This window comes from Nannospalax galili, unplaced genomic scaffold (genome assembly GCF_000622305.1).
Source record: "Nannospalax galili isolate Female #2095 unplaced genomic scaffold, S.galili_v1.0 scaffold582, whole genome shotgun sequence".
In the NCBI taxonomy this organism is placed as follows: Eukaryota; Metazoa; Chordata; class Mammalia; order Rodentia; family Spalacidae; genus Nannospalax; species Nannospalax galili.
The window spans coordinates 2,189,642-2,204,639 of record NW_008349130.1 but is presented as its reverse complement, the minus strand read 5'-3'; the positions used below and the strand labels follow the sequence as shown (position 1 = coordinate 2,204,639).

At 40.6% G+C, this 14,998-nt stretch overlaps 1 protein-coding gene across 16 annotated transcripts in view; it reads right to left on the bottom strand.

Moving 5' to 3' along the window:
* Dst (dystonin) overlaps window positions 1–14,998 on the bottom strand; it is a 489,235-nt gene that overhangs the window by 133,872 nt on the left and 340,365 nt on the right. For 11 of the 16 annotated variants that reach the window (XM_029570107.1, XM_029570103.1, XM_029570105.1 and 8 more), the window contains 9 exons: window positions 14,765–14,914; window positions 14,073–14,288; window positions 13,758–13,907; window positions 11,567–11,800; window positions 9,777–9,929; window positions 5,800–6,033; window positions 5,089–5,355; window positions 2,069–2,611; window positions 507–683 (listed from right to left, as the gene is read on the bottom strand). In XM_029570107.1, coding sequence (XP_029425967.1) covers window positions 507–683; window positions 2,069–2,611; window positions 5,089–5,355; window positions 5,800–6,033; window positions 9,777–9,929; window positions 11,567–11,800; window positions 13,758–13,907; window positions 14,073–14,288; window positions 14,765–14,914 — 2,124 coding nt within the window. The remainder of the gene's footprint in view (window positions 1–506; window positions 684–2,068; window positions 2,612–5,088; window positions 5,356–5,799; window positions 6,034–9,776; window positions 9,930–11,566; window positions 11,801–13,757; window positions 13,908–14,072; window positions 14,289–14,764; window positions 14,915–14,998) is intronic. The other 5 variants (XM_029570111.1, XM_029570112.1, XM_008846518.3 and 2 more) reach the window with 1 other exon arrangement.

Sequence of the window (14,998 nt, the reverse complement as noted above, 5' to 3'; positions counted from 1 at the left end):
CTGTGATCAGGCAACGCCTGAAGTTCATATTTCTAGGCACCACAAGGGTCCACAATGCTTTAAATATGACAGCAGCTTTCTTCCACACGTCCATTCTTGAACAAATACTTACTATGCATATATACTGGGCCGGGCAATATTTCAGGTACTGGAATACAGCAATGAGCAGAAGAGACACACACCTGCCTTTACAGAGCTTAATTATAATGGAGCACCAAAAAATTTAAGAAGTACAAAGCTAAGTAAGTGGACTGGATAACACAGGGTTTTGCTGGGGCAGGGGACAGGTACAGCGGAATGCAGGTAATAACAGCAATGTCAAACCAGTTAAGTAATGGTGGGACAAAAGTCACGGATAACAAAGAAGTGAAGTCAGAACCCTTCTGAAAACGGCATACTTCCACACTGTCTCCCGGCCTCTAGCACCCAAGTGTGAAAACCTTTCCGTAGGAGTACTGAAGGACTTGTTTTCACTCTCTCTCCCTCCCTGCTTCTTTTTCCTTTACCTTGGTCTCTTCTAACTGCCTTTGCAGATTTTTGGGGTCCACAGCAATAGGTTCGAGTAAATGTTTGCTTGCTTTGGCCTCACAGGCCTGGAGCCCAGAAAGAAGTGCACATGAGGCATCTTCATAGTGTTGGTGCTTATCCACTAGATCTTTAAGATTATTTCCAAGGACACTGCACTAAAAAACAAGAGAAGATAAAAGGAGATTAAAACCCATTATTTTCTTCGGTGTCAAACAGCCTTAAGACTTAACTCTATAACGGGATGGGAGGATTTAGATTTTAATCAAAGTTAAGGTTTTCTCATGTAGAGAAGTCCAAAAGTAACCTAAAAATGAGAAATTTCTAGACTTACAACAACTCAAAACCATATTGGTGACTGAGTCTTAGAAAAGAACAAACACTAGAGTAGGCAGGCATACCATTACACATGACATATATACAAGTTAATAGAAAACTTGTAAGGCATTTTATAAGTCATTTCTACACGTTGCATAAGATTGATTAACACAAAGAGGGCAAATAATTTACATTAAAATAAAGGAAAGTCCAAGAGTCAAAAATGTTCTTCAGGGGTTGGAAAGACGGCTTAGTGGCTAAAAGCACTTGCTGCTCTTCCAAAGGACCTGGGCTCAGTTCCAAACAACTGCGTTAGGCAGCTCACAACCACCTGTAATTTCAACTCCAGGAGATCTGATAACCACTTCTAGATTCTGCAGGTACATACACATACACAGGCACACACACATAAATAAAAATAGAATAAATCTTTAAAAATAGTTCTGAAAATCATTCTTCATCAAAGCTAAGTCTGAACAGCTTATATTACAAGCACAAAAATATGTCCTTAGGTTTTCAGCACACTCATTTACTTTTTGGTTGATTTTGAGACAGGATCTTGCTATACAGTCCAGGCTGTCCTCTGACTTAAGATCCTTCTGCCCAATTTTTGGAGTCCTGGGATTATATGCATGCATCAATGCACCTAGCTCAGGCTAAAAAAACTTTTAATTTTTCACAGAACTTTTTTTAAAAAAGCGATAGAACATTAGTCATTAAGAAAGTAAAAATTACATCTACAGGATCTACTGAGCCCCTCCCTCTGCTCAGTTCACATACTCCATCTTGTGGTCAAATTTGGTACTGCAGAATATTTCTTTGAAATTTTAAATTTTATTGTTATTTTATTTTATGTGTATAAATGTACTGCTTGTATGCATATAAGTGCACCTGTGTCGTGCAGTGCCTGCAGAGGTCAGAAGAGGGCACTGGATCCCAAGGAACTGGATTTACAGACGGTTGTTAGCCTCCATGTGGGTGCTGGGTCTTCTGCAAGAGCAGCCAGGGCTCTAACCTGCTGAGTCATCTCTCCAGCCCCTGAAGTTGCTAAACACATTTTTTTCAGGAGTAAAATGGATGAATAAGACTGGAAATTACTATTTTTTCCATATCCCTTTTTAGATTTTTTTTTTTTTCCTTCTAAACCCAAAACAAAAGTGAAGCGGACAGAGTGAAAAATATACCACACACTGACCTTCCACGTAAAAAAAAAAAAAACAGTTACCTTGGAGTAGAGAGACCGGAATCGGTCTGTCACGTGGTCCAGTTTGCGCTGAACTTCTCTGTGGGTGGAGGAAGTGTCAATATTGTCCTCAACCTTGCTGCCATCTCTCTTGCTGCAAGATTTGGCAGCTTCTAACACCCTGCTTCCAGAAATTGTGATGTACCTCAGGTCACCTTTGTGTGAAATCACGTCTTCTGAGAAGCTCTTCTGCCTCTTCAGCTTGGCCAGCAAACCGGTGAAGTCATCCGCGCCCGCCTCCAGGTTTTCCAGCTCTTGCTCTGACTGCTGTAGCCAGTGCTCAAACTCACTGTAATCAGCATCGAACTTCTCTAACTCTTCCTGCAGCGAGTGCGTTAGCTTCATCTTCTTCTCAGACTCGGCCAGCGCGGTCTCATAATGCGCTTTCAGCTCCCTCATGTTCTTCTGCAGCTTCTCCTTTTCCTCGGGTGATAGATAGCGGCCCTGCTTCTCTAGCAATGCCTCTGCAGACTGTGTGGCTGCGATGACAGCTTGGTGCTGGGCCATGATCTTTTCATGCTGGGCCTGTGTGGAAACAAGTTGACCACAGCTTTAGAGCTGCTGGGAGCACTCGAAGGCCTCATGAGGACTAGGCTTCAACAAGCCAACTTGCTTCTCATTGCCTTTTTCAAGCCGTTTTATATATATATGCTCCTTTTATAGGTGAATTTGAAAACATTTAAACAATAATTAAGCAAGGCCAGTATGTAGTCTAATAAATAAAGGAAAAAGGACACTGGAGATACTTGGAATCACTGGACCTCAGTGTCCTGCCTAGCAGACATGGGGACGTTACATGATGAACACCACACACTGCAGATGTGCTGTAAGGAACACCTCTGATCACATGCAAGAAATTCCTGCAGAGCCTGGCACATGTCAGGAAAGCAGAGCTCTTGGACAGTGGTGCTGCCAATAGGTCACAGCTGTGCAGGACCACCAATAACCTCAATTTCAGGGTGGCAGGAAGACCCTGGGCATCTCAAGCTCCCTTCCCTCCAGCTATGAGAATCTGCTTCCATTATGCCATCCAAGTACGGCAAAGGATAATAATCCTTGAGTATTTTTCTACATTTCTTAGAATGGCTCACACGGACTTGATGGCTGCCTTAGGTGTCTCTGCTAACTCTGGTCTCTGCTGGTCCCATATCTACCATCATGCCCGCAATTACGACCTGGTTTTTTTTTGTTTTTTTTTTGTTTTTTTGTTTTTTTGGGGTATAGTGACAACTCTTTCAACTGTGCCATCTTCCATCTCCTTTAAATCTCTGCACACAACCTAATCACTGTGGGTTAATTACTAGATTTAAATACTAAAAACGGACACAACAGTGCACTAACTACTTTCAATGAACTCATAATAACATCTCTCCCTTCATGCTTACCACCTTCTGCCACACACACCATGTAACTTAACTGCTATCTATTTGCTGCACCATCCCCATCCCTTCATGGCAACCACCCTGCTGAATTGGGCAGAGTGAAATGATTGCTACAAAGTGAAAAGGGCTTAGAAGCTCCACAATCCATCAAGTGTTTGCTTAGAAGCTGCTGTCAGTCAGCCAGCACACAGAGGTCATTATGTGCATTCTCACTATCAGCACCAATGTCCACACACCATGAGCACAGGATACTTTTGTCTAAACTCTTCTCCGACATACTGGGCCTTTGAATATGCTGCTCGCCAGCATGGCTTTGCCCTCGACAGGATGGGCATATAGAACACCTGAGGTCATCAGATCAGGGCCCTTCCTCTTCCAGATGAGTGCTCTCGGGTTGAAGGGAGGAAAGGGCTTGGCTGGCCTGGCACAGCTGCAGAGGGCTGTCATCTCTGGCTTGAGTTCTCTGGCCTTGTCTCAACTCAAGCAGCAGGCCAGGCCTTAAGGACTCTCAGATTTTTAGTCTTAGAAGTAAAAATCTCAGAAGAAAAATGCTATGGACTAAAACAAAGACTGGTCTAGGTGACTTCTTCATATTAAAGTCCACTCACTGATATTTTTCAGGACTTTGGTTAAGTTACTAACTTTTGTGACTTTTTTTTTTGGTCATCATAAACTTCCTTCAGGAGTTCATTAGCTTTATGATTTAAAGCCGTGGGGACCTGTGATTAGCAAATACTGTTTTTCTGGCTTCAGTTTTATTTTCTAAAAGAATCTCACAGAGAACATCCTATTGGATTCTAGGAGACTAAGAATGGCAAGCCATCAATCACCAAAAAGCCAAGCAAAGCACTAAGGTAGAAGTATCAACTCTGGGACACTTTAAAATGGCTCCTTTGCAGGTTGATTTCTGTGAGATCTGGGACAGCCTGGTCTACATAGCAAGTTCCAGGCCAGCTGGGGTTACAGGGAGACCCTGTCTGGCTCCTTCCACTGCCTTTACTCCTGTAGCAGCATTTACCAGAGCTTTCATTTTCACCATGTAGGAGGCTTTTGATCTCCACAGCAGCCTGCACCGTCCCCACTGGCTGAGCTCAGATGGAGGTAAGTGAGCTCAAGGCTGCGTAGCAAGCTGGTCTGCAAGCATGCAGTAGAGATCAGCAGAGACTGAAGATATGATGGAGATTAAACCCAATCTCTGTCTTTACTACATGAGTAACCCGGGTAAGCTATTTTAATGAGCTGCAGTTTTCTTATAAAATGAAAATTAAAACCTTAAAGAGTAGCTAGGAAGACTAAATGGAGGTCATTCAGAAAGAACCTGAGAGGCATGCCTGACCACTGTCAACAGCTCTGGGATGTTACCTGTCACTAGTATTTCTTTAATGTCTTGTACTATGGCTTCACCTATGCAGAGATGGCCATATCTAATGATTTATTTCTGACTATTTTTACTTGCTAAGAACGTTCATAATAATTTATATGCGACAATAATGATGAACTTGGGGTGAGGGTAATGAGGGCTTTATTCTCTGTGGTCAACAGGGCTTGGTTGTGCTAAGCTGTTGTATCTTTACTGACCCACAAATAGAATATGACAATATCATTGTTTGAACAACACACCTTGACTTTCTGGTACTGCTGGTTCAGATTCTCCTCGGTCGTCTCAACGTGCCCATCAACACTTGTTTCCAGTAGGTTGCCATTAACTTCATCCTCTTCACCAATCACTGACTTGCCGTCGCCTTCTTGAAAATGGGATCCATTCTGTTCAATCACCTGAGTGTATTTTGTCTCTGCTCTTTCTGAGTCTTTGTCAACATTTGACAACCAGTCCAAAAGGTTTTCTATTTTGGTTTTGCTCTCTTCTAGCTGTCTCACAGCTGCAACCTGGGTGTGAAAAGGTCTCCAGTATTATAGATGCAGCCCAAATGTTTAATGCATTAAAAAAAAACCAAGATAACTTTATATAAATTGATACATATTGGAAACACACTGGAATTAAATCCTAAGGTAGTAAGTAGTTACTCTAAAGCCTCCACTGCCTTTAAAACTAAATTTCAAGTTTTTAACTTACTTAACTGACAAGTGATTACATGTTTTACCAGTCCAAAGTCTCACTACCCACTTCAATTCTAAGAAAAGTAAAGTGGGCAAAGCCAGCTTTCCCAGTCTTTGTTAGTACTTGGTCAATTGTGTACCCGGAGTGCCAGAATTCTACCTCTTAGTGCTGATCACTGCTCACCACCACCAGATATGCGTCACAGAATCAAAAAGCTGCTATGGTAATCATTTTAGACACAGCAATAGTCTACCATACATTTGGAGATGCACCTTTTCAGTTTCTTCCTTGATTGCTGTCTTCACAACTTTATCCAGCTCCTTTTTCGACTGTTCTGCCTTTAAATTCAGCTGCTCACACTTCACCTTTGCCTCATTCAGTTTCTGCTCAATCAAAGCTTTATCTTCCTGGGACAGCTTTTCCCCATTCTCTTTTAAAAAGATTTCTGTATTTTTCACGACTTCTGTTAATGCCTGTGCACTTCTTTGCATATCTTTCTGTAATTCCTTACAACACAAATGAAAAAGTATTTTATTATGTCATTTCCTTAATTCCTGCAGGACTGAACTTCTAAAACAGTTATGGTAAGTAAGGAGACTCTCACAAATGAAGTTTTAAAAAGCCTATGAAGTAAAGTACTTAGAGTACATTACTGCACCCATTACAATATATTTTGTAGAATTTAAAATCTCATCAGTAAAAAATACATGAATTTTTCATGCCTAAGTAAAGAATATAGCTTGTAAAACATTAAAAACATTGAGGTGCTTGTATATGAATGATGCAAATTTGCATGAAATTATATAAACACATTCCTAAAAGCTTGTAAATTTGTGGTAATATTTATTCTTTTTCTAAGCAGGGTCTCACTATGTAGCCTAGGTAGGTCTAAAACTGTTGATCTTCTTCTTAAGTTTCCCAAGTGCTATGATTCCACTGGCCCCTACAGCTGACTAAACACTGATTTTTAAACACATTCCTATTGCTCAGAATAAAAAAGAAAATAACTCCTCCAGCAAACTGAGATGCTTTCATTTCTTAAATACCAGGTTATATACTATGCAATATGTGGTGTTTTGAATGAGAAATGTCCCCCTATGCTCAAGTATTTGAACAGTTGGTCCCCAGTTGGTAGTACTGTTTGAGGAGGTCATAAAATCGAACGGAAGTACAGCCTTGTTGAAGGAAGTACATCATTGAGTATGGTCTTTGAGAGTTTATAGCCTACCCACCCCACTTCCGGTTAGCTCACTGCTCCCTGTTTGTGGGTGGAGAGGTGATCCCTCAGATTTTTGTTCCTGCCACCACGCCTGCTGCTTGCTACCATGCCTCCCTGCCATGATGGACTCTTACTCCTCTGGAACTATAAGCCAAATAAATGCTTTTATCATTAAGTTGCTTTGGGTCTTAGTATTTTATCACAGCAACAAATAATAGCTAATACAGAAACTGACTCCTGAGAGAGTAGGCTGTTGCTGTGAGGAACCTGACCATGTTGGCTTTTGAAGGAATGTGGAAAACTTTGGAATTGTAGACAAGAAAAATAGCTGAGTGCTATAAGTAGAGCTTAATGAGCCATTCTTACAGGAGCCTGGAAGACAGGAGTGCTGAAAGCAATGTGGACTGTGAGGGTGGGCTCAAGAGGTTTCAGAAGGACCAAGGCCTCTATTTTCAACTGCACTAGAAGCTATTTGTGTGGTACTCTGACAAAGAATCAAACTCTTTTCTCCCCGTGAAATTAAAATTTATGTGAGCCTAAATTAAAAGGTAATGGACTAATTTACATGGCAGAAGAAATTTCAAGACAGCATAACTTTGAGTCCATGACTTGGTTATTATTGGTAACTTTTATGCAGGTCTATAATGAAGAAGAGAAAAATGGCAAAAAAGGGCAAAAAAATGTACAGTTTGGAAAGAAAAAGAGCACTAGGAAGCTTAAGGTTATAATAACAGGCATATTCTGTAATTGTTAAGGAGATCAGGGTCACTGAGAGGCCTCCTGCTCTGCACTGGAATAATGGCAAGGGTGCCCTGAGGGCAAGACCCCACAGCTAAGCTTCAAATTTGTGAAAAGAGAAAGCCCAAGGGTTGCTTGCTCCTAGAAAGCAATTACTATAACTTACAAAAGCTGCTGCTAATGTAGTCAAAGGGGACAAGGATCCATCCCAAGATGGCAACTGAACTTGATGGTGTCATCCAGGTGGTGCTGGCTTTGGGAGCATGAAAGATGCAAGAGTAAGGGGGTTGTAGATTCTTCCTCTGGGTTTCAGAGAGCTTCTGGGGCCAGGCAACACATGGCAGGGGACACCCTGTGAGGAGGCTGTGAGAGGCCATTGTGTAAAGCAGTGGAAGTAAAGTCTGGGATATGATGGAGACACCATGTTGCTGGAAATGTCAGAGCCATGAGACATCTGCCAAGGAGAGCTGCATATAGGGAGTGGAACCAGCCCAAGAGATGCATGTTGCAGGCAAAAAAGCTGGAAGGACAAAGCCATCTAATCCCTATGAAACTAAAGCTCCAGACACCTGATATGGAGTTATAGGATTTGGTGTTTGCCCCGCTAGGTTTCAGTCTTTGCTCCAGAATTTCCTCACCATGCCCTATTCTTCCTTTTTGGAATAGAAATGTATATTCTGTGCCATTGTATGCTAGAAGTACATAATTTGCCTTTTGATTTTACAGGGGCTAACAGTTCAAAGACTGCTGTGAATGTCAAAGAAACTTGGAGCCAGGTGGAATTTACCTTTAATCCCAGCCCTTGGGAGGGAGAGGCAGGCTTATCTCTGTGAACTTCAAGGCCAGCCTAGTCTACATAAAGAGTTCCAGGCAAGCTACAGAAAGAGTCCCTGTCTTCTCTGCGCGCGCGCGCGCGCACACACACACACACACACACACACACACACAAAATACAGAAAATAAAGAAACTCAAGACACTAGATTTTTAAACAGTGTTGAGACAGTGAAGGACTATGGGGACCTTTAAAGTTAGATTACATGCATTTTTCATTATGATATGACCAGGGAGTGGAATGAGAAATGTCCCTTATAGGCTCAAGTATGAAAACACTTAGTCCCAAGTTGGAGGTACTGCGTGGGGAGGTCATAGACCCTTTAGAGATGCAGCCTTGCTGAAGTAAGTGCATCAGAGGGGGCAGGCTTTACATGGTTACAGCCTTGCCCCACTTCCAGTTCTCGCTCTGCTTCCTGTGGGTAGACAAAGATGTGATTTTTCAGTTTCCTGATCTGGCTGTCTGCTACCATGTCCTCACTGCTATTATGGACTGTTCCTCTGAAACTGTAAGCCAAAATAAACTCTTCCTTCTATTAAGTTACTTTGGGTCATGGTGCTTTATCATAGCAACGAAAAGTAACTGATACTTTGCATCTCTATCTTAGCCCTGGCTGCTAGGGAGCTCAGGATTAAGACTTCTTCTACATGGCTATAGCTTTCCTTTGTCTAAAAAGAAGAAGTTTCTTTATGCCATTTTCCTCTTAAAAAAGGGAAAATTTGTGTTATTATACATTTTCACTCTCCATAACATGCTATTAAATTTTAGTATTTTTCCCATACTTTATCTTCAGCTTTCTCAAGTTTTTCCGAGCATTTGAATTGAAGAAGATGCTACATTCTAAGCACTACTATGTGACATAACTGTGCTAGTGATTTAATATTTACTTAGCCTTAACATACTGTATCAAAAGAGGTATATTCACTGAAAGAAACTGAGGCTCAGACATTGAGTTACAACAACACTGAATTTGAAACAAGGGCTATGTAGTTATAGTGAAAATGTCTTTCTTCTAACATAAGAATAAAGATATTCTTCTCTGTCATTTTTGTTATCCCTTCCCCTTTTCCTTACATAAAAAGGGATGAAAAACAGAAAGATGAGAGGAACAGGAAGGAGAGGCTCAGAAAGAGAAAGATCTCAAACTGAAGGCTACTTCTGACCCACAAGTGGGTTGGTTGGCTCTAAAATGATTCAATTTTAAATTATCATGCAAGGCATTTCTATGACCAAACCTCCTTTTTATTTCCTTGATTCACTATACCACCAAAAAAAAAGTCAAGAGAATTACCTAGTCTTTTTCAAGTGAAATCAAGCTTTTAAAATAAAGTTTAAGCTCGTGCCTGGATCCCTTCTGATAAACCTACTCCTGTGCTTAATCAATAATCCTAAAGGCCTTCAAAATGGTCCTAATCAAATTTAACATGGATGCGTAGCTGCCATACAAAACAAAGCCTACCTCTTGCTTAGACTGGTACTTCTTTAACTCAACCGTGCCATCTCCAATCACAAAGGCTTCTTGGTGACCAATTAGGCGGTTCTCAGTTTGGGTGAGGAGATCACACAGCCCTTGGAGCTTCTCTTTGTACTCCTGTTGACACTCTGCCACAATCTAAGATGGAGAAAACCCAAAACACTGTCAATGGGTGATCTTCAAATCACTTTTGATCATGCTTCTCACTAGAACACCCTTTTCAAATACCCTCTATTAAGCTTTTTAAGTATGCTGTAAACATGATAGCCCTAGAGTACAAACTGAGCAAGGACAGAGAGAGAAAGAGTACAGTATGAACATGTCCCATGTACACAGAAAGAGATCCTGTTTGGGTGAAGTCACAACAGAATACTGGCCATGCATATGTGTAAGAGATGGAACTTCTGACCAACAGGAAGAAACATCCCATTTTCTTAAGTGCTTGAAACCTGCGACACACAATTAATTCTGCAAAAGGACACCAAAAGAGAAGTTAGTTGTGATTTGTCAGTTAACATATGGATATGTATATATAGGTTATCATGCTAGACACGATGCCTGGGTGTTTCAAGAATTAATAAAAGGAACAGTGCATGCACTATTTCTATTTCATACTATGTCTAGTTGCAATTCCATTTCTTTGCTCATTACTGCTATTAGATACAGCACTGTAATAGAGCTCAGTAAATATTCGAGATGAGTAAGTCAAAACCAATTACCTGCATCTTTATTTTCCTATACTACATACCCTGATTATCTAGATTATACAGACAGTAAACACGGCTCATGTTTAACTAAAAGCTTTAGCACATGCCAGGCAAAGTACTGTTTTATATGCATTACTCTGTCAGTACTCATAATACTACCTGATAAATTCCAATTTACCAATGAAAATAGTGAGGCTAAGTGACTTGCCCTAGGTCACAGAAAGCAGAAAGAGTAGGGTAGTTAGGGCACAATTTTTTTCTATCTATCTATCTATCTATCTATCTATCTATCTATCTATTTATTTATTTTTGAGTCAAAGTCTCTCTGTAGCAGCAGCTGGCTTGGAACTCACTATGTAGATCAAGCTGGCTTTGATCTCACAGAGCTCTACCTGCCTCTACCTCCCAAGTGCTGGGATTGTCATGACACGAATTTAAGCAACCCAGCTCCGTAGCATCCACTCCAGAGCACAAGCTCTGAGCTGCCGTGCCCTTTCCCATCCCCAGAGGATAAAGATACTCTGTCCTTCAGAGATAAATGTTCATTAATTTATTCCTGGAAATTTCTGGATGTGTACTATTTCCCATTTTGATGGGGAAAAGAATCAAGACTCTCACCTAAAAAAGTAGTATTAGAGAGTTATGAAAATTAAAATCAGTCAAATGATAGCATCAGTATGATGCTGGGGGCTGGAGGGATGGCTCAGAGGTTAAGAACACTGACTGTTCTTGCAGAAGACCTGGGTTCGAATCCCAGGACCCACATGGCAGCTAACAACTGTCCGTACTCCAGGACAGCCTCTTCTGTTCTCCATGGGCACTGCACGACATGGGTGTACTTACCCACATGCAGGCAATACACACATACACATAAAATAAAAATAATAAATAAAATATTAAAAAAAGAAAAACCATATTGTGATGCACACAATACCCCTACATTTCATCCTATCCATTAAGGCCTGGCCAGAAATCTTCCTCTCTGGTTATAATTTTTGGATATCTATGCTAGAGTTTCATGTTGAAAAAGTGAAATAATGACCCCTAACTCCACAAAGAAAGGCAAACCTTCTGATGATCAAGTTCCTGTTCCAGGTGTAACTGAGTCTCTAAATGATCCACCTTGGTGGTGACCAACTCCTGCATGTCAAGAAAACACTTCTGGGTTGTGTTTAAGAGTCTGAGCAGTTGTCTGCTTTGGTTGGGAGACAGATCTTGCGCATATTCAGAGATGAAGAACTGTATGTCAAAGGCCATTGTATCCAGCTGCACTTTGCTATGTGCGAGGTCTCGCAGCACATTCTGTGAACAAAGTAATCCAAGTTACCCAGAGAGGTAAACTGTGATAAAGTTCAACACTATTAATAATATTGATTGTTTAAATATGCTCCTTCATTCAGGTTCTCAAAGGTTTAATGATACTTTTTCAGTGATCATGAAAAATCCACTACACAAATCTAGTAATAAAAATTACAGACTTTTAGCCAGGCGTGGTGGTGCACGCCTTTAATCCCAGCACTCGGGAGGCAGAGGCAGGTGGATCTTTGTGAGTTCAAGGCCAGCCTGGTCTACAAAGTGAGTTCCAGGCCAGCTGGGGCTACAGGGAGACCCTGTCTCAAAAAAACAAAACAAAACAAAATAATAAAAAAATAAAGATTTTTATTATGCATACATATATATACATATACATATATAAAATGAAGTGTGTGTGAGATATGTGTACATACAAGTGTGTGCATGTCATTGCTCATGTGTAGGTCAGAAGAGAACCTCACGCACTGGTCCTCTTCCACCAGTTCTTGTTCTGAGACAGGGTGTCTTTCTGTGTTGTTCACTGCTACTAAGACCAGGCCAGGTGACCCACAAGCTTTCAGGAATTCTCCTGCCTTCCTGCCTCTACCTCCCAGCTCCTCACAGCAGCCTAGTATTACAGATGTGCACTACTGTTTCCAGCTTTACTAGGGATTTGACTTTAGATCCTCACACTTTCAGGGTTAGTATGGCAAGTACTTTACTCACTGAGCTACCTCCCCATCCCAATAAAAATTATTTAAATATGATGGCAGTTAAAATATGAAGGATAGCTGGATATGGTGCCAAATGTCTTTAATCCTAACACTCAGGAGGCAGAGGCAGGTGGATCTCTGTAGTTTGAGACTAGTCTGGTCAACATAGTGAGTTCTAGGCCAGCCAGAGCTTCATAGTAAGAGCCTGTTTCATATGAACAAAACATATGAAAAGATAAATAACAATTCCATAAGTGTTCTCTCTGCCTGATAACATCATATTTAGAATGTAAAACAATGATCCAAATCAGTTCAAAGTAGTACATCACAGAAAATGGAAATAGTTTGCTAATATTTACATTATTCATTAAACTGTAGTAGCACATAACAAGACCATGGGGACTTTCAACGTGCATGGCCAGAACTTCAGTTTTCCTACTCAGAAGCAATGAGCCTAACCAAGTCCATGAGGCAGGTTGCTCAAATTAAGAATCTATAAAAGAAAAAAAAATCATAGCAAAATTGACTACCATATAAATTGAACTTAGGCTATTATACTCTAATGTGACTCATTTGTAACTATTATGTGTTTATATAATGAATGAATGAATGAATGAATGAATGAATGAATGAATGAAGGAGTTTTTAGACAGGATCTCACTATGTAGCCCTGGCTTGGAACAGGCTTTGTAGATCAAGCTGTCCTTGAACTCACAGAGATTCACCTGTCTCTGTCTCCCAAGCGCTGGGATTAAAGGTGTGCTCTACCACACCTAGCTATATGAGTAATTTCTTTAAAAAATTAAATAAACAGGGGCTGGAGAGATGGCTCAGAGATTAAGAGCACTGACTGCTCTTGCAGAGGACCCGAGTTCAATTTCCAGCACCCACATGGCGGCTACGAACCGTCCTTAACTCCAGTTCCAGGAGAATCCGAAGAACTCTTCTGACCTCCACGGCATTGCACGACACGGGTGCACTCACATACTGCAGGCAATACACTCATACACATAAAATAAAAATAATAAAATATTTTTTAAAAATTACATAGAAATGTTAATGTCATTGGCAGTGAGAATTCATTTAGGCATCTGGATGGCATCCAGAAAGTTGGGTCAACTATGAAATGACAGGTCTTTAACATAAAGAAAGGAAATAATCCTTTACCACTTTGGGAAAGTTGTATTTGTCCTCTACACTAATTCATTAGATCCATCGGTTCTGTACTTTGCCATATGCATTTTGATACTTACCTTGAGAAACTCCAAACTTTTCTTTACAAGTTCAGCATCTTCGACATTCACAGTTTGAGCATCGTTCACAGACTTGGTCTTCTCTGAGATCCAATCTGATAATGACTTGAGTTTACTGAGGAAGTCTTCATGGCAAACTGCTAGTTTAGACTGGAAAACAAAATTGAGTGTTCATTTCTACATGTCCCCAAATTTCAAAGTCCTACTGTGACTCTGTTTAAGAGCTTAGCACTTTACAAATCAAACAGTTAAAAATGAATGAACTATTTCATCATGACTAAAGTCTCAAATTGGAGTTCACCGTTGTATGCCTACCATTTCAGAGTCAATCGCAAGCATGGTCTGTTTCATTCTTTCTGAAGATGTGCTGCTGAGGGAAGAGAAGGCAGTCTGCAGATCTTGGTGACTTTTGCTCAGTTCCTCAAGATGTCCTCTGGGAAGGTGACTAGGAGGAGACTTTAAGAAGTCTTCTGCCAACTTCAGATCTTTTCTTAAAATCACAGCAATAGGAGCCAATCCCAACTCAAATGTCTGCAAAGAAATATATTTCTCTTCTATTTACTATTCAACGAACAACAATTATAAACATAAAAGCAAAGTAGCCTGCTTTTTCCGAATCTAACACTAAATGACACCATCCATAAACAGCCAGTTGCTATAGCTTGGATCTGCATGTGTTCCATGCCTGCCCAAGATGTGGACCTCAGCATGCTGCTACTGGGAAACAATGGAAACCTTTGAGAGGTGGAACCCAGGGGGAGGTCTTCAGGCCCATGGGGACAAAGGATGCTCAAAGGGAGTTGGAGGATTTTTGTCTTTTTCCTGTTTTGCTTTTTCAGTTTGAAGTGATAAGCTGCCTTGCCATAAAACTAAAAGTAACAGGGGCAAGGGATTGTTGGGTCACAGCCTCTAAAACCATGAATCCAAATGATGTTTTTATTAGCTGACCACCTCAGGTGTTCATTATACTAATGGAAAGCTGACAAACAGAAGCAGACAATTCTTACCTCTAACTGTTTAAGTTGCTTCTTCAAAGCTTCTAGATTGTTATCCACATACTCTTCACCTTCCAAGGGGGGTTTCATATCTTGAAGCAGAGCCAAATACTCCTGCATTTTCTCAGTATGTTGTAAGCACTGTTGCAACTCACTAGAAAACTAAAAGCAAATTTAGATATTAGTAAAAAAATTTTAAAGTAAACAAAATATGTGGGATTATTCATAAATGTTTCATGTGGAAAC